The 23,759-nt window shown below is 41.6% G+C and overlaps 1 protein-coding gene across 1 annotated transcript in view; it reads right to left on the reverse strand.

The window, feature by feature from the left end:
- The window catches only part of LOC109397708 (uncharacterized), a 48,073-nt gene extending 38,793 nt beyond the window's left edge, over positions 1-9,280 (reverse strand). Inside the window, exons 1-2 of the mRNA XM_019670020.3 lie at positions 8,713-9,280; positions 8,414-8,508 (exon numbers count right to left, since the gene is read on the reverse strand). Of these exons, the coding sequence (XP_019525565.2) occupies positions 8,414-8,508; positions 8,713-8,752 (135 nt within the window). The 5' untranslated portion in view covers positions 8,753-9,280. The remainder of the gene's footprint in view (positions 1-8,413; positions 8,509-8,712) is intronic.
- Between the last annotated feature and the right edge of the window lie 14,479 nt (positions 9,281-23,759).

Genomic DNA, 23,759 nt, shown 5'->3' on the forward strand with positions numbered 1-23,759 from the left:
TGTTCCAGGCGCTGGTCTTGAGGATTGCAGGCCAAACATGTCCACAAGAATTCCTAGCGGTGTCGTATCTTCTTCAATGGATGCCTCTTCACTGGAACGGAATTTGAGTTGGTTGGAGTGACTTCGGATGAGCTACTTCCGTCCGTGCCAGTCGTCCAAGAGCACATTGTGGTTGACACGTCCGATGACTTCGATAATTACGCCGGAAGCCCACTGCCACTTCGTGTTGCTCGTGTAAACCTTGGCGTAGACCTCGTCACCTTTCTTGAAATCACGTTGAACCGCACCCTTGTGTTTTAGATCTTATTTTTATATCTGTTGTGGCGGTTATGATTTTGATGAAGCACGCCGCATTGATATTGACGAGCTAAAAGCTATAAAGTTTTAAATTAAGTTTTGCATGTTCAATTCAATAAATCAATAAGTCCTTACATTTCTTAGAACGCATTGTCGTTCATCACATTCGTGATGCACATTTGGCTAACATGCCTCTTCACGTTGGTTCACGTGAAGAGGCATGTTAGCCAAATGTACATCACGAATATATCTACCAGATTGGTAAGTCCACGGTGACTCTTCTACACAAGGTTGCTTACGATATCGAGAAAGCATTCACTCAAAAGCAATCTTGTTTGGGTCTTTTCTTAGATATCAAGGGACCTCTAGAGGAATTTTTGAAAGAATACTAAATAATTTTCTAGAGGAATCACCAGAGGAATTCTGAGAGATTTCTATCTCTATGTTTGTTATTTTTCTATTTCTGGAAAAATCCCTTGAGAAATTTGTGGAGGAATTTTTAGCGGAGGTTCCGGAGGAATACCTGGAGAAACCCTCGAAGGATTTCCTGAAGGAATCCTTGAAGAAACCTGTGGAGAAATTCCTGGATAAAATCCTAAAGGAATGCTGGAGCAATTCATAGAGGTATTCCTGTTGGAATTGCCAAGGGGGTGGGCAGCTTTGCTCAGAGCAAGCTTTTGTTGATGGAGCAACTGGGAGTTGCTCCCTGTTGCTCCTATTTGATCAAATATTTTCCGCTGATCCAAGTAGTCGTAGACTACTAAACTTGCCAAACATTCGACCCGTCAAAGTTCGTTGAATCGGAAGTCTTAGGCCTGCATTCTGAGCCATAAATTTTAAGATGATGGGATTTATAAGTAAGAAACGTGAGCTCTGCTAGGACACGACATTCTTCAAACTCATAATGACCAAGAGCTGCTCCAGAGGCGTGCTCTCCTCCTACGTACAAAGTCAGTTTTTGCGATGCCCTAACGACGCCCAGCTTTTCCCAGCTCACAGAAACATGCACGACACTCTTGTGAAAACTCGTTGTTTAGCTTGTGGCTTAGCGGTCGATCGTCGTCGAACCGTTTCGTAAGTCTCGGAGTGTGGGTTTGGATTCCCCGATCCAGTCGGTGAAAACTTTTATTCAATTGAAAAATTCTTTACAGAATCACTGGGCGTTTCGTGTGTTGTTCGTTGTTCCATGTCATGATCTTTTAGTCTGTGGCAACTTCTGGTTGAAGTCGGTGTAGTATCTTTCTTTTTAACTCCTAGCTAGTTATAATTTGGGACTTCATATTATAGACACTCTTTTCTCACACTTGTAGGTAAATTCCGGTGTACAATTTCTTAGAAAAATAAACCACCAGATAGAACATCTTCTATTCTTTGTGCCAGATTTGCCCCACAGGATTGCTGAATTCATTATATTCTACAACATTTAAACAAGAATTAATCACAAAGTAACATCGATGAGGCATCTCGATGTCTTGCTAGCGATACGGTTATTTTTCACAGCGTAAAAAAAACAAATCCTATGGTTGCCATGTGCAGCTAACGCTGTGTGTAAATCCGAGCAAAGCGAGTTGCTCAGAGTTACTCAAAAGCTACTCATGATCAGTCTCGAGAGCAAAAGCTGTCTTCCCCCTTGGGAATTGCAGGAGGAAGCCATGATGGAATTCCTGGAGGAATTTCTAGAGGAATTCTTGAAATAATTACTGGATACATTTACAGAGAAATCTCTAGAGAATTCTGGGAGATTTCTATTATTTTTCTATTTCTGAAATAATCCCTTGAGAAAATCTTGAAGGAATTCCTGGAGAAATACTCGAAAAAAATTCTGAAGGAATCCCTAAGGGAATCCTTGAAGACATTTGTGAAGAAATCCCTGGAGGAATCTCTAGAGGAATACCAGGATGAATCCCTGAAAAAATGCTGAATGTTTTCCTGGAGAATGCCCTGAATGAATTTCTAAAAAAAAATCCCTAGAGGATTTGCTGGAAGAATCGTTAGAGGAATCCCTGGAGAAATTCGCGGAGAAATCCCTGGAAGGATCCCTGAAGCAATTCATGATGGAATCTCAGGAGAAATTCCTGGAGAAATGCCTGGAGGCATCCCTGATAAATGCTTGAAAGTATCCCTGGAGAGTTTTCTGGAAAATTTTCTGAGTCAATTCCTAGAGAAATTGCTGGAGAAATTCCTGGAGAAATTCTTGGAGAATTTCCTGGAGAAGTTCCTTTGGGAATTGCTGGCAAACAATTAATTCCTGGAGCCATCTCTGAAGAAATTCGTGGAGGAATCCCTTGAGAAATTCCTGCAGGAATCCCAGGATTAATTCCTGAGGAAATTGCAGAAATCCATAAGGAATTCCAATAAGAGTTCGTTGAGAAACTTTTTGAGGAATCCCTGTAGTAGTTCACGAAGGAATACCTGCAGGAGTTCTTGAAGAAACCTCAGGAGGAATCCCGGTAGCAGTTCCTAGAGGAAGTACTGGATTATTTTCTAGGAGAGTTCTAAAGGAATTCTATAAAGTGTTCCTGGGTTGCGGATGGTCATGGGTTTGATTCCCAGCCCCGGCATTTGCAATTTTTCGTCAGTTGCTTTTCCCCCGAGAGCAACTGACACTGACCCTCTTCTGAGCCCCATGGCTCAAACGGACCCGGATACCTGGACATCGGAGAACTGCTACTCATAATGGACCCCCAATCGGACTGGAAAGAAACAACGGCCATCAATCATCATCCTTGTGCTCATCATTCTACTAGGTATAAAATAGAAAAAGTGAAAGCAGTAGAAAGGCAACCAGTTCGATAAAGTAGAATAGAATCTAGGCGCTGTACAAAATGTAAGTGCAGATGTCAATTGAAATTGCTCACGTAGTGCCCCAGTGGACAATAGAGCTGTAAATTAGGTTAAGTGATTAAGAAGAATAAAAAAAGTGTTCCTGGGGAAATCCTTGGAGGAATTTTCAAAATAAACCCTGGAGTTGTACCTGATAGAAACACAGAAAACACAGAATTCCCGGGTGAATCCTTGGAGGAATTCCTGAAGGAAAACCTGGAGGAGTTCCTAAAAAAAATCCCATGAGGAACCCCGGAAGCAATCCCATAAAGAATTCCTTTGGAAATCCTAGGAAACCTTTCTTAACAAATTCCTGGAAGAGTCTGTACGAAAAACAATATGAAATCCATGTTTGCAATAATTGTTGGAATCTTTTGATGGACTCCCAAAAGAATGTTTTAAGAAACTCCTGCATTAATTTTTAGCTTGATTTTTAGTCAATCTCTGGTAAAATTTCCTGTATGGGTTTCTGGAAGGTATTTCTGCTCAAATACTTCAAATTATTCCAGATTGCCCTGGGCTTGGATTATATCTTCAAAGGAAGCTTCGATTGTGGGTATGTGGCTGAATAGCATTGATATCGCCAAGTCTGTACCAACATCCTAATCCCACATCAAAATACCCTTTTCCTATTCCATGGCGTTTATGTGGTCAGCAAAGACTATTCAGCCATTTCCCCTCCTTATTATCGGCTTTGAACTGACTTGCGCTCTCATTGCCCCACCAAATGCTGCAAAATGAAAATGAAAAATGAAATACTTCGAATTATTCCAGATTGAATTATTGGAGCAATCTCTAGTGGAATTCTTGAAGGAATATATGGAGTTATCCCTGAAGAAATCTCTGAAAGAACACTTGCAAAAATACCTGAAAGAACTTCTGTTGACATTCCTTTGGGAATCCTTGGAGAAATTCCTGGAGGAATGCCTGGTGAATCCCATAGAGGAATTCTTAAAAAAATCTCTGAAGCAATCCATGATGAAATCACTGAAGGAAGCTATGGACAAATTCCAGAAGGAAGTCGTCGATGCATCCTTGCAGAAGTATCTGTAAAAAATCTGAAGGAATCATGGGAGGAATTCTTGAAGCATTTCCTGCAAGATGCCTATGGAAGAATTCACGAAGGAGAAACTCCTGGAGAAGCCCCTTGTGGAATTTCTGAAAGAATCCCTGAAGAAGTTCCTGAGTAAATGCATACACGGTGTTCAATAAGTTCAGATACACCATATAACTTGAATTAATTTCACATCTGTAATTCAGATTTTCAAAGTAAATGTTTTTATTGAAAGGTCAAACACTGATCAAATGCAGCATATGGTTTAGAATATTTTTTTTTACTTTTTTTTTATAAGCCTTTGATGTATCTAATAGGCCGTATGAATAAAGTTGAGTAAATACTCTTTACTAAATCTATGTGAAGCTGTGGAGCAAATCTCTGTGAAACTTCACAGAGATCTGAGTAAAGAGTATTTACTCAGCTTTATTCATATGGCCTAATGTTTGTTAGCTCCGGCACGCTAGAATAATTTTCGAAAAGTTGCTCATGCTAGAGAAGTCTAAAACGATGACTTTTGAGTTTACATCTCACTATACTAAATTAAAATATCTAAATTAATAGACAAAAGCTTTACACTGCTATTCCATATGGCGATAAATTTGCAAGTTTAGTCAATATGTGCTTGTTTCTATGAAAAAGGCGTATTACATTATATAAAGCCAATTTTGGTCAAAATTTTCCACAATCCAGCTTTTTACGCTAAAGTGAGGGGTGATTCGAATATGACGTTTCTTGCCGACAACCGAATTTCAGTTCAATGCTATCCTAGTAGACTGTTTGAGAGTTGTTGATTGTCAAAAATTTTCACGGTTCATACCAACAGTAATCCTCAGCGTATTTCAGGTGTTTTTTATTTATTCTGCAGGACAAATTAACTTGAGTTTTTTTTATTCTTTTAAGGTCAGCTGCAAGGGATACAACGCATATTCACTGAATTTATGTGTGAAAATTTGTTAATGACACTCTTGACGACTCAATCTTGCCCTCATAGTGTACCCTTTTGGCGGTGTCCATTCACGGAACTACAAATCAACCCAAATTTAAGTTGTTTTGACGCAATCCCGGTCTTCCGTGGAATAACTCAAATTTGCGTCAAACAGCGATAGTGGCGAGTGAGTAGTTTTCGTTTGAGAGCGGCAAAAAAATTAACCCAGTGGTAAGTTATTTTCACCCAACGGAGGCCTCAATTGACGCAAATTTGGGTTAACTCAAGAAAACCCAAATTTGGCTTCTTCCACGGAAGAGCAGTGGATGCGTCGGTGCTTCTCTCTTTGTTTTCGACAACATTGCGGTGGGGCGAGGGAGAAAACAACCCAACTTTAAGTTAAAACTAAAAGCAGTTTAGCCAAATTTGAGTTTTTAAAACTTATTCTTTGGGTTTTAATATTTTTCCGTGTTGGAAAAGAGCCTATACATACAAATGTTTTTTCTTTTGAAAACTTCGTATACAGCAGAATGCCGTCTAAATATCGATCTATGTAAATAAACCAAAAGTAATGCGAATGGCTAGGGAAAGTAGGGATCACAAGCCTGGGGTCAATATTTGAATAGCAATAATTTAATCTTGATCAAGTGAATAAAACAAACTCGTCTGATAATAAGAAATATTTGCCGTTCAGTTCTTTATAATAAAAACATATTCTTTGGATCTAAATAATGTGTCCAGGTCAAATCCAGACATTGTACGATGCCAAAAGTAGATTCGTTTTTTTTGCGAAATAGCTTTTCCACTGCGTTGCCAACCACGCTGAAGACGGGTGAGTGCGTGAAAGTTTTTGCCAATTTAGCCAATTTGAACTCTTGGGCTTCCAATTAGATTGCATTACACCTGCTCGCATTTGACCTAAAAAAGAACTTAGCATTAAATTAATTGAAGAATAAATAGGATAACAGCTTCAAAATACGCTGAGGGTTGTTGTTGGTGCGAAACACATCTAGTGAAAATTTTTGACACTTTCATAAACAAACTTTCTTACAGTCTACTAGGATGGCATTGAACTGAAATTCGGTTGTCGGCAAGAAACGTCATATTCGAATCACCCCTCCGGTTAGCGTAAAAAGCTGGATAGGGATAAAATCAAGTTTTGGAAAAGATAATTATGAGTTAAACTGAGATATAACGCAGCCTTGCCTTTCTGTTGGAGAGTATCAAAGCAATCAATACTTGAATTTGAAATCTATCGATGTTAGTTAGCAACCCATAGTAACCCTTGGCAACCGATAAACAAACTTGGGTTATAAATACCTAGCATTGTCAGAATTTTCTCTAGTTCTTAAGTTTCCTTGAATAAAGAAATACAACATTTGGCGACGAGAAGTAACTAATCCAATGCTGGAGGAAGAGCTGCTGAATCAAGAATCAGGATGGAAAAATCTGGAGCCCACATTCAAGACCTCTACCAGCAAATCCTGGACCAGAATCGGCAGATGGCGGAACAAAACGCTCGGATGATGCAGATGATGGAACGTTTCGGCATTCAAGAAAACGGTTCCCATTCAACATCCGGGAGTTCGTGTACGACCCGGAGAATGGTCTTGTTTTCGACCGTTGGTACCGGAAGTACGAAGACCTCTTCCTGAAGGACGGCGCGAAGTTGGACGATGCTGCGAAAGTGCGATTGTTGCTGCGGAGCCTCAGCGTGCTTGTCCACGACAAGTACGCCAATTTCGTGCTGCCAAGCCACCCCCGTGACTATCCATTCAAGTCGGTGCAAGAAGCTACGTCCCGGTGCTTGTTTCTCAAGCAAGTGATCCAGTACATTCAGCGTGGATGGCCCTCCAACGTGGACAGCATCACTAACACAGCAGTTCTGCCATTTTTCGCCCACCGAGACGCCGTGTCGGTGGTGAAAGGCTGCATCATGAAGTCCAACCGTCTGGTGATTCCGGCAAGCTTCTACCAACGAATTCTGAAGCAACTTCATAGAGGTAATTCGGGAATGGAACGTATGGAGGCTGTTGCACGTAGTCACGTGTACTGGCCAAGGATAGACGACGATATTGCTGATTATGTCAAGAGGTGTGAAAGTTGCTCCATCCACTCCAAGACGCCAACCAAGGTTCCACTACAATCGTGGCCACTCGCACAATTTCCCTGGGAGCGAATCCACATTGACTTCGCTGAACCGCTCAACGGTCTACACTTCCTGGTAGTTGTGGACGCTTTCTCCAAGTGGCCAGAAATCTGCATCGTGAGGAATCCGACGACATCAGCAGTCACTGAGTTCCTGAATGAACTGTTCGCACGTTTTGGTATTCCAAACGTCATCGTTTCCAACAACGGCCCCCAATTTACGTCGGAGCAATTTGCGACTTTCTGCAGGAAGAACGGCGTTCAGCATTTCCGAATCTCGCCGTACCACCCGCAGTCCAATGGCCAGGCGGAAAGGTTTGTGGACACCTTGAAGAGGTCGTTACGCAAAATCAACGAGGGGAGAACATCTCCGAAACGCTCCAGACTTTCCTCCAGGTATATAGGACTACCCCCAGTCGTGTCCTAAACGGAAGGACACCTTCACAGCAGATGCTTGATCGGAACAACAAGACAGTTCTGGATCTCCTACACCACGATCAACCGAAGCCCTTGGTCCGCAATCATCGCCAAGACGAGCAGTTCAATCGCAAACATGGTGCTAAAACACTGATTCAGCAATGTTTTTTTTTTCAACATCGAAAAACTAATTCATAATTTGCGAAAGAAGCTTTTCAATCGATATGAAACCATGACACATCGAAGAAATGAATAATTTCAAACCTACATGTGCATACATGCTTAAACTCTCGTACGCATCGCAAATGAAGCTTACGCACAGCTAAAGAGGTGAACCAAAACAATCCAACGCAGTGGGCTAAAAAATCAAAACCAGTGGCTGGTGGTATTTGTGTAGGTATATCATATTTTCCGTCCCCAGAAACGACACATCATACAAGCGGAGAAGCAACGAGTGTTTGTTATCTGAGCAAACAAATCTAGTGACGGCCCGCGGATTGTTTGGATACGCTTAGCTCTCTTCTGTACATTGTGGCCTAAGCGCGACGGCTCCGATAGATGGTGGACGAGAATTATTCTTTGGCACATGTATGTCAAAATATTATTCAATATAGGTACACACTGGCGATGATGGCTCGCGAAGGCCTACGTGCTATGCATGATAATGGATCGCAACTCAGCACTGATTCGAAAATATTCCACTCCCTTCGGAAACAATCTCCTGGATTCCCGAGGATGATACTTACTTCGGCATGTTGTCCCGGATTGAGCCGCTTACCGCATTCCTCGCACCGCAGACACTCCGGATGCCAATCATAGCCCAATGATTGTTTTCGCTCCGCTGAAAATAGACAAAAAGAAAAACGAATTAACCAATTTCGGCTGATCATCGATCCGGAAGTATCGAAAACAAATTGATTGACTCAGCAGAATATAATTCTGAAAATTATTCCAAAGATCAAAGTTCCTACAACTGGAACGAGATGGGAATCAAAAATATTTCCATAAATAGCCATTCATCGCTCTTGACGGACGGGTGACCTACCGAAAAACACTGGTTTTCCACACTTGTGGCACTTCCACATCGCTCCGGCTGGACAGTCGCTATCCTCCGCGCACAGAAAAATTCCCCGTCCAACCCGAAAGGTCAATCCTCTTTAGACGTTTTCCTCCTCCGCAGCACTCAGCTCTTTATCGCTCACACCTCCTGGGGCTGCGCTGATCGTCCACCGAAAGTTGTGTGCAAAACGAATTCGAAAAAACTGCTCTTATGACAATAACAAAAGGACACACATAAATCGAACACAGCAAACAAAAAAAAAGAGATCGCCGTCAACACGGAACGCCCCGTCTTCCAGAGCTGCTGCTGCTGCTGCCACTACAACTTATCACCCTGATGGCGAGGAATATCATATTCCCGGTGGCCACGGGTTGCCAAATTCCACAACGATTACACAGCCGGCAAGCAGGACAAGGAAAGCACAGTGGAAAACCGAAATACCGACGAAAAATAATCGAGGAAAAACCGAGGAAACACTCCGCTCGCGAGAAAACTCCGCACACAGCGAAGAAAACGCGTACACACGAACTGAACGATGGACAAAAACTGCGAACACTTTTGACGTTTTCCTGATTTGACATATCAGCGGATGACAGCTGGCGCAGTGCTCGCAGGGGTGGCACAAATTTCTCGCGCGATTTTCCAATAGGTTCTAATAAAAAAATCTCATTCGACCGTTCGCAATGCTGTTTTATTTGGTATGGCGAGATTTAATTTGTTTAAAACTCGCCATACAAATAAAACAGCATTGCGAACGGCCATGTATTGTCGTCGCGGTTGAAACCCGAAGTTTTCCCACACCCGACAATCAAATTTTCTCAAAATCCATACGTAATATTGCGCGCGAACCCCAAAATTTTATTCCCACCTTTGGGTTTCCGCGCCGACGACCCAGCGCCAGATTCGGCAACAAAGAAATATGACAGCAGTCGCCGGACAGTTGGCAATCCTGATATTTGACGGCGGCCGTTCGTTAGTTGTATGAGTCGACTGTTGTCATGCAAATAGAGCAGTTTGCTGACATTTAGGTTATTGTTGACAGATTTTTTGTGGTATTAGCACAGAGAACAGACATTTAAGCTCGAACAAAAATACGTCGAAATCGTGTGTAAAGGATTTAAGTGTTCCTCAACGCCACCAACGGAGACTGCACACTCAGATTTGATTACCGAACTCGGTAAAATTTTACTGGGTTTTTGAACAGCAGAGTTAACTCAGTAATGAATCGGATATACTGGAAACTCAGTAATTAAGAAAACGTCAAACTGTCAAATGTGTACCGACTTATTCAGTATAGTTTGTTACTGTTGAAATATTTGGGCCAGCCTAATGTATGTTACGATGTTTATCATCATTGCCCTGCGCCGACCCTGCTAAATGTATGTATGCTGATTGTTATTGTTTGTACATATATTGTTAGATAAATAAACCGACCGCCGCGACGAGCAAACGTATCTTGCTTTGTGCTCCCGTGTTCTCCGCCGTTACGCGTACCGAAAGTTCACCCGTTGATTTGTCGGTGCCCCTGGGTAGCTCAGTGGTCCTTTGAGGACAGTGTTGGCCTCTGTGTATTCCAACAGGTTATGGGCCCAGTTCGTGCGGTAGAATCGTAAAAGTGCTCGGACAGTCGCGAAATGAGAAAAATCATCCCGCAGATGGTTGCTTCTGTGTGGTGCCGGTCGGTGGGAGAGCTAATTAATTTGGCTCGATTCGGCTAGCTGCTGTGTGTGAAGAACAGCTGTGACCGGGACTGTGAGAAAAAGTGCTTGGCTGGATTATTGCCCGTTTTGCTGGGACGGCGCCCAGAACGATTTGCAAGGTGCCGGATAGACTCTGTGGTGCACCATTTTGTGTCCCGCAGCCGAGAAGAAAAGAAGATTGCTTTGTGAAAGTGCCATTTTGACCCGCGAATCGGGGAAATTGTTGCCGTAGCCTCAGTGAAACGAACATTTGTGACGGGATCTGTGTGTACCGCCGTCAGGTACGTTCGCGTGTGTTGTTTTGGTTGCACCTTCGTGCGTACAGTGTGCACCAACAGAAAAGTGACATTTTCGAAATGGCAGAAAAAGTTTTTATTTCCCGTCTGGATAATAAAAATTACCAGACGTGGAAGATCAAAATGGAGATGCTATTAATCAGTGTCGATCTGTGGCATGCGGTTTCGGAAGCAAAACCGGTGCCGGTGACTGCGGCGTGGTCAAAAGATGACCAGAAGGCAAAAGCCTTGATCGTGTTAAATGTGGAAGACAATCAGTTGCCCTTGGTGAAAGACGGAAAATCAGCTGTCGAAGTGTGGGAAAAGCTGAAGAAGTACCACGAAAAGGCTACGGTAACGTCGCGAGTGTCCCTGTTGAAAAGACTGTGTAGTTTCAACTACGAAGATGGAACTGATATGGAGAAACATCTGTTCCAGATCGAAGAGTTATTCGATCGGCTGTCGTGCGCGGGACAGAAACTCGAGAGTTCGCTGCAAGTGGCAATGGTGTACCGGAGTCTGCCGGAATCCTACAACGGACTGGTGACGGCCTTGGAGAGCCGTCCAGACGCCGACCAGTCGCTAGAATTTGTGAAGCAGCGGCTGATGGACGAGTACCACCGACGGGTGGAGAAGCGGCAAGGAACATCCGAGGAGCGCCACGACCGGGCGCTGAAAGTGAACAACGGAAGCAGACGAAACGGACGAGTGCGGCAGCGACCCAACTAACAATTGCAAGTCACAAACAAGCAAGCTTGCTGAATTGTTGCTTAATAATGGTAATGATAGCTGAACTAAAATTATGCTCAACACGTAACTGTTTAAATGATTTTTCTATTGAGAAACTAGTCAATGTTCGACTTTCCTCATCGGTATCAACAATGATAGATTAAAACACTTTTCAAAAGTTTAACCTGAAATTTATTCGACAAGCATTGATTTTTTAACAAAAGAGTTTAACAAAACATTTGTCTGCATCTTATTAAGCTGATGTATCGATAAGCATATGCTCCTGAACAATGTGCTTTTCACTTGTCAAATAAACGCCTTCAGGCAGACATAGTTTGACTCGGAACTTTGCTCGGATTATGGGATAAATCATGGCTAAATTTGTTTAGAAAACCAAGTTATTAACCTTTCAGGACGCGCGCCATCAAGCAACCGAAACTGGACCGCGCTCACGCTGTATACGACGAGCGAGGATTTTTGGTAGTGTTGTACTTTTTACAATAGCGCGCGAAGGGTTAAAGAACCAAAATTTTAAACAAATCACATAAAATAAAACAGAATAGAATTAGGCGCTGTCCATAAACTACGTAGACTCATTTTTTGCCATCTCAGACCCCCCCCTCCCCCCTCGTAGACTTTTGTCCATACAAAATTTTCGAAATTTGTATGGAGCGTAGACTTTGGCCAGACCCCGCCGTCCCCCCCCCCTTAGAGTCTACGTAGTTTATGGACAGACCCTTATGTAGTTTAACATTGAGTGCCAAGAGACGTAATGAACGTAAAAATGAGGCATTTGTTTATTAATATTAGTATGTAACAAGATATCTTGTACCTTGATTATTCTTCTTCTTCTTCTTGGCGTAACGTCCTCACTGGGACAAAGCCTGCTTCTCAGCTTAGTGTTCTATGAGCACTTCCACAGTTATTAATTGAGAGCTTCCTCTGCCAATGACCATTTTGCATGTGTATATCGTGTGGCAGGCACGAAGATACTCTATGCCCAAGGAAGTCAAGGAAATTTCCTTTACGAAAAGATCCTGGGCCGACCGGGAATCGAACCCGTCACCCTCAGCATGGTCATGCTGAATACCCGTGCGTTTACCGCCTCGGCTATATGGGCCCTTCACCTTGATTATTATATTTTGTTATCTTCCGCAGCAGTTCGATTGTATGAGACGCTTGGATCGATGCATTTGACATTTCAGTGCTGAATATTGTTCCCACAGTCACCTAGATAATCAAACATCATTCAGAAATCGACAAATTTCAAGTATCCCTAAACATCCTTATGCACTATTTATTGAACATAATATCAAGATTCCATGACAAAAGCATAAATAAAAAAAAAATGCTTGACGGATCTTCGACTGAGCATGAGTAGATTACCTGAACAGATGCTGTGAATGCACCACGTCCAAGACCTTATCGCACTACATATTGTCATACATTTTTAAAGATCGATATTTAATAATAATAATAAAAAAAAAAAATATTCATATTGCAAGTACTTCGTCTGGAAATAATATTTTCAATAAGGACCAACACGTTTTGGCCACATTCGATACAAGTTTTCTCACCGTGCGATAAAAATACTGACAGCGAAACCAGAATGGAAAACACGTGTTTTGGGCTGAACAGCTGTTGAAGTATAAGGCGTTGTTCAGTTGATTAGCACGTGCTGTGCTAATTCACCACTGCTGAACACAAGTTCAGGAGTGATCATTATTGAGTCATGGGATAATTATGTTTTGCTTTGGGTGCTGCATCTCACCATCTCTAGGATGGCGCAGATAGGAAGGCATGCGGCTGGCAATCGACAGGTCTCGAGTTCTAATCCGGATTTAGGTAATTTTATATGTAATTCTTATTTCATAATAGGTGTTCTCAACATGAGTGCAAATAATTACTCTCGTGAGTGGTTCAACATTTTTGGATTTTATTTATTTTGCAGTCATTTTTGCCAAAGCTGAATAACAACTTTCTTGTACATTTGTAAAACGCTTTGAACAACAAAAAATTAAGTTGGTGCACAACATGATGCTTTATAACTTCTCCAAATTTGTGTGAACAAAACCCGAACATAGGTTGTTCGTGAAAATAATTCAAATGTTATTCAACATTATGCTGAATTAATTCGTCATAATGGTGCCTGTTAAATGAGTGATTGTTAGTTGGGGAGTGTGTTATAACTGCCGGAAACCGGGCCACTTCCGGAGAGAGTGCCCAATGCTAAGTGAAAGGGGAAGAAAAGATCCGGAAGTGAAGAAAGCTGCAGTGAGGATGGATCCCGGAATTTGTTTCGGAGTCGGAGGTGACCGGAAACGGAACAGCTGGTATGTGGATAGTGGCTGCTCGAGCCACATGACCAGTGACCGCCATTTTTTCAAGAAAATCGACAACAACGTGAAACAGGAAGTGAAGTTAGCGGACGGCTCCATGATCAGGTCCGCCGGTGTTGGAGAAGGACTTCTGAAGTGCGTTGACGAAGAAGGAAGAACAAGCGAAGTCGCGGTGAGGAATGTGCTCTACGTCCCGGAGCTGGACTGCGGACTGCTGTCGGTCCGGAAGCTGGCACGGGAAGGACTAAAAGTGAACTTTGTGAAATCCAGGTGCCAGATCGTCAGTCGCAGCGGAAGAGTGGAAGCCGTCGCGGATCTTAGTGGAGAGCTGTATGCCCTGAGAGTGGAGAGCGGCAACCGCCGGAGAAATGCAGCTGGGCATCCCGTTGAAGAGGAGTTCGACCAAGAAGAAGATTTTTATGACTGTTTTGACGAGGGACTCCGATACTAAGTGGAACTTTGTGGCTTTGTGATAGGACTTTGCGTGATACTTGACGAAGCAGAAGTGTTCGGTGCAGGAGGAGGAACTTTGTGTAGGCTGTGTTGTCCAATGTGAACTTTGAAGACTTTGTGTAATTGTTAACTTTGTGGAACTTTGTGATTGTGATGACCAACATCGAGGAGTATTGAAATATTTGGGCCAGCCTAATGTATGTTGCGATGTTTATCATCATTGCCCTGCGCCGACCCTTCTACAGTATGCGGCAGGAAAAAATGCGAAAGTGTTTTTCGACTTCAAACCTCATTTTCGTCCATTTGACATTAACCAATCTATGTTTCAACGTTCCATGATCTATAATAGGCTAGTTTTCTGAAAAGTTGATTAAAAAAATTCCCATTTTGGTCACTAACCTTTACAGGGCGGCGCCTGAAGATGAAGACAACCAGAATTTTCAAACCGCAGAAAATCGCACAGGTCGCTAAATTTCGCATCTGATAAAACAAAATTTTTGATTTTCTCTACAATATCATCAAATATATGTACTTATTTCATCTGGTATGTGAAACTACATGGCTCTGGATCAGTGTGGTCTGGTTGTTCATCGAATTTGAGCTAATTTTGTTACTGTTATAGACATTTTGTTTAATGACCATTGGGCGCGCAGTTTATTAATATCCGCTTATTAGGCCTACATTATCACATGTTAAACATCAAATATGTTCATTTTTATTTTTCAGTGCTAGAATATGGACATTGACTGATACACTGTCATGAAAAAATACACATATATATCTTATATTTAGCGTGTAATAGTGCCTTGAACTTTTCGCATTTTTTCCTGCCGCACCCTGTAAATGTATGTATGCTGATTGTTATTGTTTGTACATATATTGTTAGATAAATAAACCGACCGCCGCGACGAGCAAACGTATCTTGCTTTGTGCTCCCGTGTTCTCCGCCGTTACGCGTACCGAAAGTTCACCCGTTGATTTGTCGGTGCCCCTGGGTAGCTCAGTGGTCCTTTGAGGACAGTGTTGGCCTCTGTGTATTCCAACAGTTACAACGGTTGCTGACTTTTTCGGTTATGTTTTTGTTTATTTATTTTGTCTTACTGGGTTTTTCAGTACTTTAACCGCTTTCCCACAGCTCCCGGTCGACCAGGCGGTCGACACAATTTTAGTGTATTCGCTCTAACTTCGAGCACTTCAATTTGTATTGTCCTGCTGCCTTTTTTGCATGGGGACTATTGCTTGATTATGAAAAGAATGAAATCAATAGGCAAACAATATGACTCATTACAGTTCCGGCAGAACCAAGGACATCAGAAAATAATTGGTTTTCTCAATATTTTTGTGTGAACTTCATCTGGAGCTTCTGCACAATTTCGACTATCATGACGAGCATAACCTAGACTGGCCAGTCTCATGCACTTTTTCGACTGAGTAATTCACGGAAGGTCAATTGGGTTGTTTAGTGAAAAAAACATTGCTTTTTTCTGTAGCCTAATCGAAAGAGCTTATTTTTCTGAGTATAACGTGATTTTATTGGATTCCAATACGTTTGTTTCGATGGTTAAATTAACAAAACAGTTTTAATTTTCGTGGATAGAATGACAGTTCAATCGATAAAGTGACAGTTCGACCCGAACAAAAAATTTTCCACATACAAACTTTAAATGCATTTTAAAAATAGTTCCCGGACTTCAAAAAATATGAGATTTTGGATTTCGACTAATTTTTGGGCGGAGAATCCGATTATGAAATAATCCGGATACCCCTAAAGAACCCAATTCAGCTCTGTGTTGCCAATCACTCTTGTGATAATGTAAGTACAGCTCGTCTATGTTGGTGTGCGTGAACCTTGAGGGGGTTCACCATGCCAACTCACTTGCAGAAGTCTTTAGTCTTTCTCGGCCCACCATCGTGTACAGTGCGTGTTGCGTGTCGCTTCTTTCAATCTTAATCCGGATACCACAAGATGGCGGCGAGGATGAATCCTCTGTAGAGTGAAAGTTTAATCATTTAAAAACGTATTTTTGCTTTCGTCGATTTTTATTACCAGAAAATCCAAGTTATCAAGGTAAAGAAAAAAAATAAATAATAAGTGCTAAGTGTAATCATGCCAGAATCTAAAACGTATGGAGAGAGAGCGTGTGAAAAGTTTCTACATAGCGTTTGAAGAAAAAGGGGAGCAATATTGAAAATCAATGTGCCAAAGAAAAAAAATGTTGATGTGGGAGCTGAAAATATAAAACGAAGCTAAATTGGTGGCTGGAAATGATGGATAAGGTGATAACCAGTTGAATTTGTTCGAAAACCAAGTGACGCCCGAGATGACGCCCAAGCTTGCGAAGAAGAACGCCATTTTGAAAAGTGACGAAAAATTGGTTGCCTCTCCTTTCAGTGTGCGTGCATGTGTAATATCTATATGAGAGGGGAAAATATGACAGTGTTGTAGTGAGCGTTATTTGTCTTTCAGCTTTGCGGCTTTGTGTAGTGCCGGCGGCGTGCCACATTCGTAGTGGTGCTATATATGTATATATATTTGGTTCATCCGCCCCAGCATGCAAGGTGACCGTGAAAAAAAGCTACCGAGTATGCTTCGGAGGGAATGTGTGTGTTAGCTCGGCTTGCTGATGGAGAGAGAGTATGAAGAAAAAGAAAGTGAGAGTAACGAGAAAAAAAAATCAGAGTGAATGATGATGAAGCATGCGATGGGGTTAAAACGTGTTTATGCAGCAGCTGGTGATTGCCCTGGTAATTACGATTGTTTTTTTTTTGCTAATTGAGATGATCAGGGTAAGTGAAACACAAACAGGAATAAACGCGACCAGCATGCAGCATGTTAAAGGTATGTACCACTTTAATAGAAGCGCTTGGGGAAAATATGAGAGACACAACAGTTTGATGAACTACTTTTCTAATATGTGCGTTTTGAGACAAGTGAGAGCGTGGTTGACTGCAGCTGCAGCAATGTGGGTAGTTGTGTCAAATGGTGTTGAAACCACCCAGACAAAGCTGAGAGGTGAATAGCCATATTGAGCTGGTTAGCACCAGCTACAAAATTGTGGAACATAAGCGATTCCAATGAAGGAATTGAATGTTACGCAAATCGGGGTTGGATTTTTCTTCTTAAGGGTTGAGAAGATCTAACTACATTATATGACTTTAAAAATATTACAGCAATACTTTTGAACGATGCGTACCCTCTGTAATGATACGATGTACTCCATATGCTACTGAGATTGTGGGTATTACATAATACAAGAGTGTTCACGATATCGCTCTTAGATGATGCGAAAGAAAAACAAGTATGCTTTCGGAAGATGCGAATGTTGTATGTTCGTCACTCTTGAATGATGTGAGAAATTGTGTGCAGTCATTGATGACACAAAAATTGTATGTGTTGTACATAACAGGAATGTTTACCATGTCGCTCTTGGATGATGCGAATAAAGAAGTGCGCTCTTGGATGATGTGAGAAAACGTGCGCTCTTGGATGATGCGAAGGATGTATGTTCTTCACTCTTGAATGATGTGAGAAATTGTGTGCACTGATTGATGAAAAAAAAATGTTTGTATTGTACATAACAGGAATGTTTACCATGCTCTTGGATGATGCGAATAAAAAAGTGCGCTCTTGGATGATGCGAAAGAAAGGGCGCTCTTGGATGATGCGAATGCTAGTTGTAAGTCACTCTTGAATGATGTGCGAAATGATGAGTGCTTTTGGATATGTTAAAGGTATGAGTAAAAGATATGGTTATGACATCGCTCTTGAATGTTGCGAAAGAAAAATAAATCGTGCGCTCTTGGATGATGCGAAAATTAAGTGTATGCACGGCGTGTGTATGGGAAAAGTTTATAACAAAAAAATAGGCATCGTCAAATTATTCGCTATTCAAAAATAGAGGCTTTCAGCTTTCATTTGCAGGGTCCCTCAAAAAAATCCACCGAGGGATCCCGAACAACTTTTTCAGAATACTGTTTTTCCCCATACAAAATGCACGGTTCCAAATTAATCCCTATTTCTACTTAACAAACATACCCAATTTTTGTATGAAAAAGTTCCCCCGATGGAATATTTCGATGTTGGGCTTGAATGAAAGCTGGTAGCGTCAACTTTCACGTAGCGTAAAAATTAGCGATGCCTATTTTTTTTGTAATAAATTTGTTCTACCAGACACACCGTGTATGTTGTAGAATTGAAAAATAAATTTAATGATGATGATGTGTGCGCTTAAATGTCGCGTTTGATGATTGACTAGTAAAATAAGCTTGTGACTTAATAGATTTTTTAGATTCTGGCATGACGTGGAAAAGAAAAATATGATTTGTATAATAATCAAAAGAAAACTTTTTAGCTCCCATCAACATGGATGATACAAACCAAGCTGAGGGTGGTACTCCCAGTGGTACTAGCGGACCGATAATCCAGCAACATTTATCCTTGTTCAGCCCGGCATCGTACAATCTTCCGCAATTCAAATTTAAACATTTGCCACAGTCAGAAATACGGAATGCTTGGGGGTCATGGATTCGGTGGTTCGAAACCGTCATGGCAGCGTCGAACATCATGGATGGCACCAGTCGCAAAATGCAATTACTTGCTATGGGCGGCTTGGAATTGCAGAGTGCTTTTTATGGAATCCCGGGGTGTGAAGAACAGGACGATCCGTTAAAAGATCCGTACATTGCAATGAAAGGGAAACTAACCGAATACTTCTCTCCGAAACACCATGATAGCTTCGAGAGGTTTCTTTTTTGGTCCATGGCACCCAGCGACAGTGAATCCATTGAAAAGTTTGCGCTCAGGGTTCAACAGAAGTCCGAAAAGTGCTCTTTTGGAAATACGGAAACAGAGAGCAGACATATTGCGGTAATTGATAAAATTATTCAGTATGCATCGGAGGACTTGCGCCAGAAGTTACTGGAAAAAGAGCATTTAACCCTCGACGAAGCTCTCAAGATAATCAACGCGTATCAGTCAGTGAGATATCAGTCCTCAAAAATGAACACGAAATCTGCCGTAAGTTCCATCCATCGTCCCTATGAGCAAATCGATAGTAGTGTCAATCGGCTCTACGAGAACTCGAACAAAACTTCAGGAACAAACCCGCGGTGCTTGCGTTGCGGGTTCACTCGACACAGGGAGGCGGCTCACTGTCCAGCCTTGAACAAGACGTGCCTTCGATGCAAAAACATTGGCCACTTTCAGTCTGTTTGCAAAACGAAAAGTCCATTCAATACTGTAGGTATTTCCGATATGAGGGGTTGGTTCGAAATTGTATTTTTTTTCTCTTGCATTTTCCATTGATTAGGGGACATTTGATCGAAAACGAAAAGCGCCTATCATGAACACCGCAGGTCCTTCGCGTCTGCCCAAATATTCTCGACACTCGTCTCGTCCAGTTTACAACATTGATGACCAAAGAAATGAACCATCTAAATGTGAAGAGTACCCGGTGTACAATGTGGGAGAGTCCGATGAGTTGATATCATGTTGCATCGGGGGCGTTGACATTACCATGCTAATCGATTCTGGCTCGAAGCATAACCTGATCGATGACACGACGTGGGAAATGATGAAACTGCAGGGCATACATATTCGAAATGAGAGATTTGATCATGATAAACGGTTCTTGGCGTATGGGCGTGTTCCGTTGAAACTAGTTACAGTCTTCGACGCAGATCTGGAAATCAACGATGCTGGGAAGTTGTTGAAAACAAGCGCCTCTTTCTACGTCATCGAGAAAGGGCAACAGCCATTGCTTGGCAAGATAACTGCGCAGAAAATTGGAGTACTACAGATTGGTTTGCCTAGTTCACAAAATGCGTTGGTGCGAAGAGTCGACTCAGTAAAAGAGCCGTTTCCCAAAATGAAAGGTATAACTCTCAGTCTGCCCATTGATAGATCTGTTTCGCCCGTAATCCAACCTCTTCGTCGCTGCCCGATCCCTCTACTACAACAAGTCGAGGTTAAATTGAATGAACTGTTGCAGTTGGACATAATAGAGAAAGTAACCCAACCTACGTCATGGGTCTCCCCATTGGTTCCAATTCTGAAGGACAACGGCGAACTACGACTCTGCGTAGACATGCGAAGAGCGAACCAGGCCATTCAGAGACTAAATCACCCTCTGCCGATATTCGACGATATGCTTCCTAAATTTAGAAACGCTAAATTGTTCACGACTCTGGACATAAAACAAGCATTCCATCAGGTAGAACTTTCGGAGGACTGCCGCGATGTGACTACGTTTGTAACAAATTGGGGATTGTTCCGCTATAAACGGCTTCTCTTTGGGGTGAATTGCGCCCCCGAGCTGTTCCAAAATCTGATGGAAAGTATTCTCGCGGAGTGTGAAAACACAGTAGTTTTCATTGACGACATTATGATTTTTGGATCCACTGAAGAAGAACACGACTTGGCGGTGAAGCACACCTTAAGTGTTTTGAACCGCTACGGCATTATGTTAAACATTCACAAATGCAAATTTAAACAAACGGAGATTTCGTTTTTGGGTCACATACTCTCTCCAGAAGGTGTCGCCCCAGCCGATGAAAAAGTCCAGTCAATACTGCAGTTCAGACCACCTCAATCGAAAGAAGAGCTACGAAGCTTTCTTGGCTTAGTGACCTACGTGTCACGTTTTATTCCGAATTTGGCAACGGTGAACTATCCCCTGAGAGAGTTACTCAAACGAGAGGCAGGGTTCGATTGGAAGCGAGAACATCAGGAATCATTTGATCAGCTGAAGCGTATGATTGGATCTCTTCATCACCTCGGGTATTATGACCCCAAAGACCGGACATTACTTATCACGGATGCATCGGGAGTTGGCCTAGGCGCTGTGTTATTGCAGTTCAAAAACAATCAACCAAGGGTCATCGGATACGCTTCAAAAAGTCTTTCGGAAACTGAGAAAAAGTACCCGCCGATCGAAAAGGAAGCTCTTGGAATCGTATGGGGAGTAGAGCGCTTCAAGATCTATCTTCTTGGAATACATTTTGAGTTGGAGACGGACCACAGGCCGCTGGAAGCCCTTTTCACTGCGACATCGCGACCTACCGCAAGAATCGAGCGTTGGATGCTGAGGATCCAAGCTTTCAAGTTCAAAGTACCCGGATAAAAACTAACCATAGGGTATTTGGTGAAAACCATTCCTGTACCATACAGTGTACCAGCTACAATATAGTGTATTGTAATGGAATGGTTCGCTAAAAGCTTTGCACATTGGTAGCTATTATACATTTCTGGTGCTCGATTTGAATAGGTCGTATGTGCTTTTGTCGATATAAAATTCGATCAGTTTATTTTAGTCATTGTAGCAATATGGCAGATATTTTGCAAACTTTTAATGATGGAACAGAAAGCCTGTTTTGTGAGGATTCTGCTGTATTTATCAACTTCGCTCAATTTCAACGGTTTTCGCTATAATAAGCGAATCCAACTGATCGAATTTTTAATCGACGAAAGCACATACGACCTATTCAAATCGAGCTCCAGATTTACATCCGATCTTTATGTAACAATATATTATACTGTTTTTCTTACGTTTGAACCATTCACTATTCCTAAACAATCTTTTTCCGTGCATTTTTAATTTTTTATTCAGTTTATGATTTTTTCCGTGCTTTGTTTTGTTGATGTCCGTGACATTTTTGTAGCAAAGGAAATGAAAGAGAAAAAAGTGAATAAGTTGAAACATCTATTTAAAGTCAATAAAATGTTTAAATAAAGTGGTAAACCAGGTGTCCTAAGGACTGCATATCCAAGAGATATGGTGGGCTAGGTATGTAGAGTGCGATGAGAGGAATACGAATGTAGGTCAACCCGGAAAGACGCAGGCCAGATTACCGTAAATCAGTGGATGAGTTCAACACTATTCTTTCCCTTCTTCTCTCATGTGAAATTGCCTTGTACAACAACCGAATTAAATGCGATTTATCTTTGACATTTTTAACATAAGGACTGGACTGGACACTGAAACGACTTCTGAAATAAGTTCGTCTTCGCTTTTTAACCTAACTTATAGTTGAATCGAACTTGACAGTTTTCTCATGAGTTGTTATGTACACATTTCATAGTTCAGTCAAATTGGAGCCTCAATATTGCAATAATGGTTAAGCACGCTGTAATGATACTTATGTACCTCGTCACCCACTTCATGCAACTACATTAGTGGTCTAATAACACTTAGCGCGCTAGGCATAGTTCCATCATGCCGCTCAAAGTGTTGCCACAAATAATGCTTAGTTTGCAAAACCCGGTTATCTGGCTGGTGGGACATGGGAGCTTAAGCTTCAACTGTTAATGCAATCAGAGGCTACTCAGACTTAGACGAGTTTAGGTTAGTTTGGCTAGAACTGCCATTATCGAAGGAACATGACGAGATAATATATTGCGCATTTCCCACCCCACTGGACCTCTTTCGCAGTTAGTATAAGTGCGGGATCGTGAATAAAACTGCGATTTTGCATCGAATCGTGTCGGTGTCTTCTACGCACTTATGCATTACAAAGTGTTGAATAAGTGCGCAGAAGACACCGAAACGATTCGATGCAAAATCGCAGTTTTATTCACGATCCCGCACTTATACTAACTGCGAAAGGGGTCCAGTTGGGTGGGAACTGCGCAATAACATTATATGGTTTATCTAATGTAAAACAATACAACATAACAAAAGAGAACCATTCCAAAACCATGATTAAATTTATAACCAGTAGTGAAATTACAATTGAAAACAATATATTTACGGTACATTTTATTGTTTGAAACCATACGTGTACCATACAATGTACGGTATATTAAAGCCCACGTATCAGTATTTCGAACAATTCATTAACAATAAAATGTATGGTTTTGTAAAAAAATATATATGGAGAAAAATATTTTTTTATATTGTTACGATACTTAACAACCCGTATAGTATATTGTAAAAATCTCATTTACAATTCACTGTATGGTGTCTAACATTACATCTTATTGTTTTTGTATTTTTTATTTTTACAGTGGTGTTTATTGTAACAATATGGTTCTAAATAGTACTGTTACAATACAACATTCGGTTTTTCTACTGTATTTTTTATTCGGGTAGGTTTTTTTTTTGTCCAGAATGGAAAGGATGAATTTAATTTTTGATTTTTACAGGTTGTGTATCGAAAAGGTTCAGCTAACTTAGCTGATACCTTATCAAGACTTGGGGCACACGTCCCTGATGCTCAGTGGACGGATGAATGTGAGGTTTTCATTCGACGTGTTTTAGCGGAGTCGTTGTCTACTTTGGTAAGTGGCTTAGAACAAGGCGACTTTGATCCCGAAGCAGACATTCTCATCCGAACCATCCAGGAAGCTGCTGCAATCGATATTGAAGAAGTAATCCAGGCTACCGCTTCGGATCAGGAGATGCAGAAGTTGAAAGTATGCATCATCAACGATTCTTGGAACGATGAGAGTCTGAAGCAGTATACTCCGTTTCGCAATGAGCTAACATACGTGAACTCGCTTATCTTGCGAGGATCCAAACTCATCATTCCAAAAAGCC

The sequence above is a fragment of the Aedes albopictus genome, chromosome 1 (assembly GCF_035046485.1).
Source record: "Aedes albopictus strain Foshan chromosome 1, AalbF5, whole genome shotgun sequence".
Taxonomy (NCBI): Eukaryota; Metazoa; Arthropoda; class Insecta; order Diptera; family Culicidae; genus Aedes; species Aedes albopictus.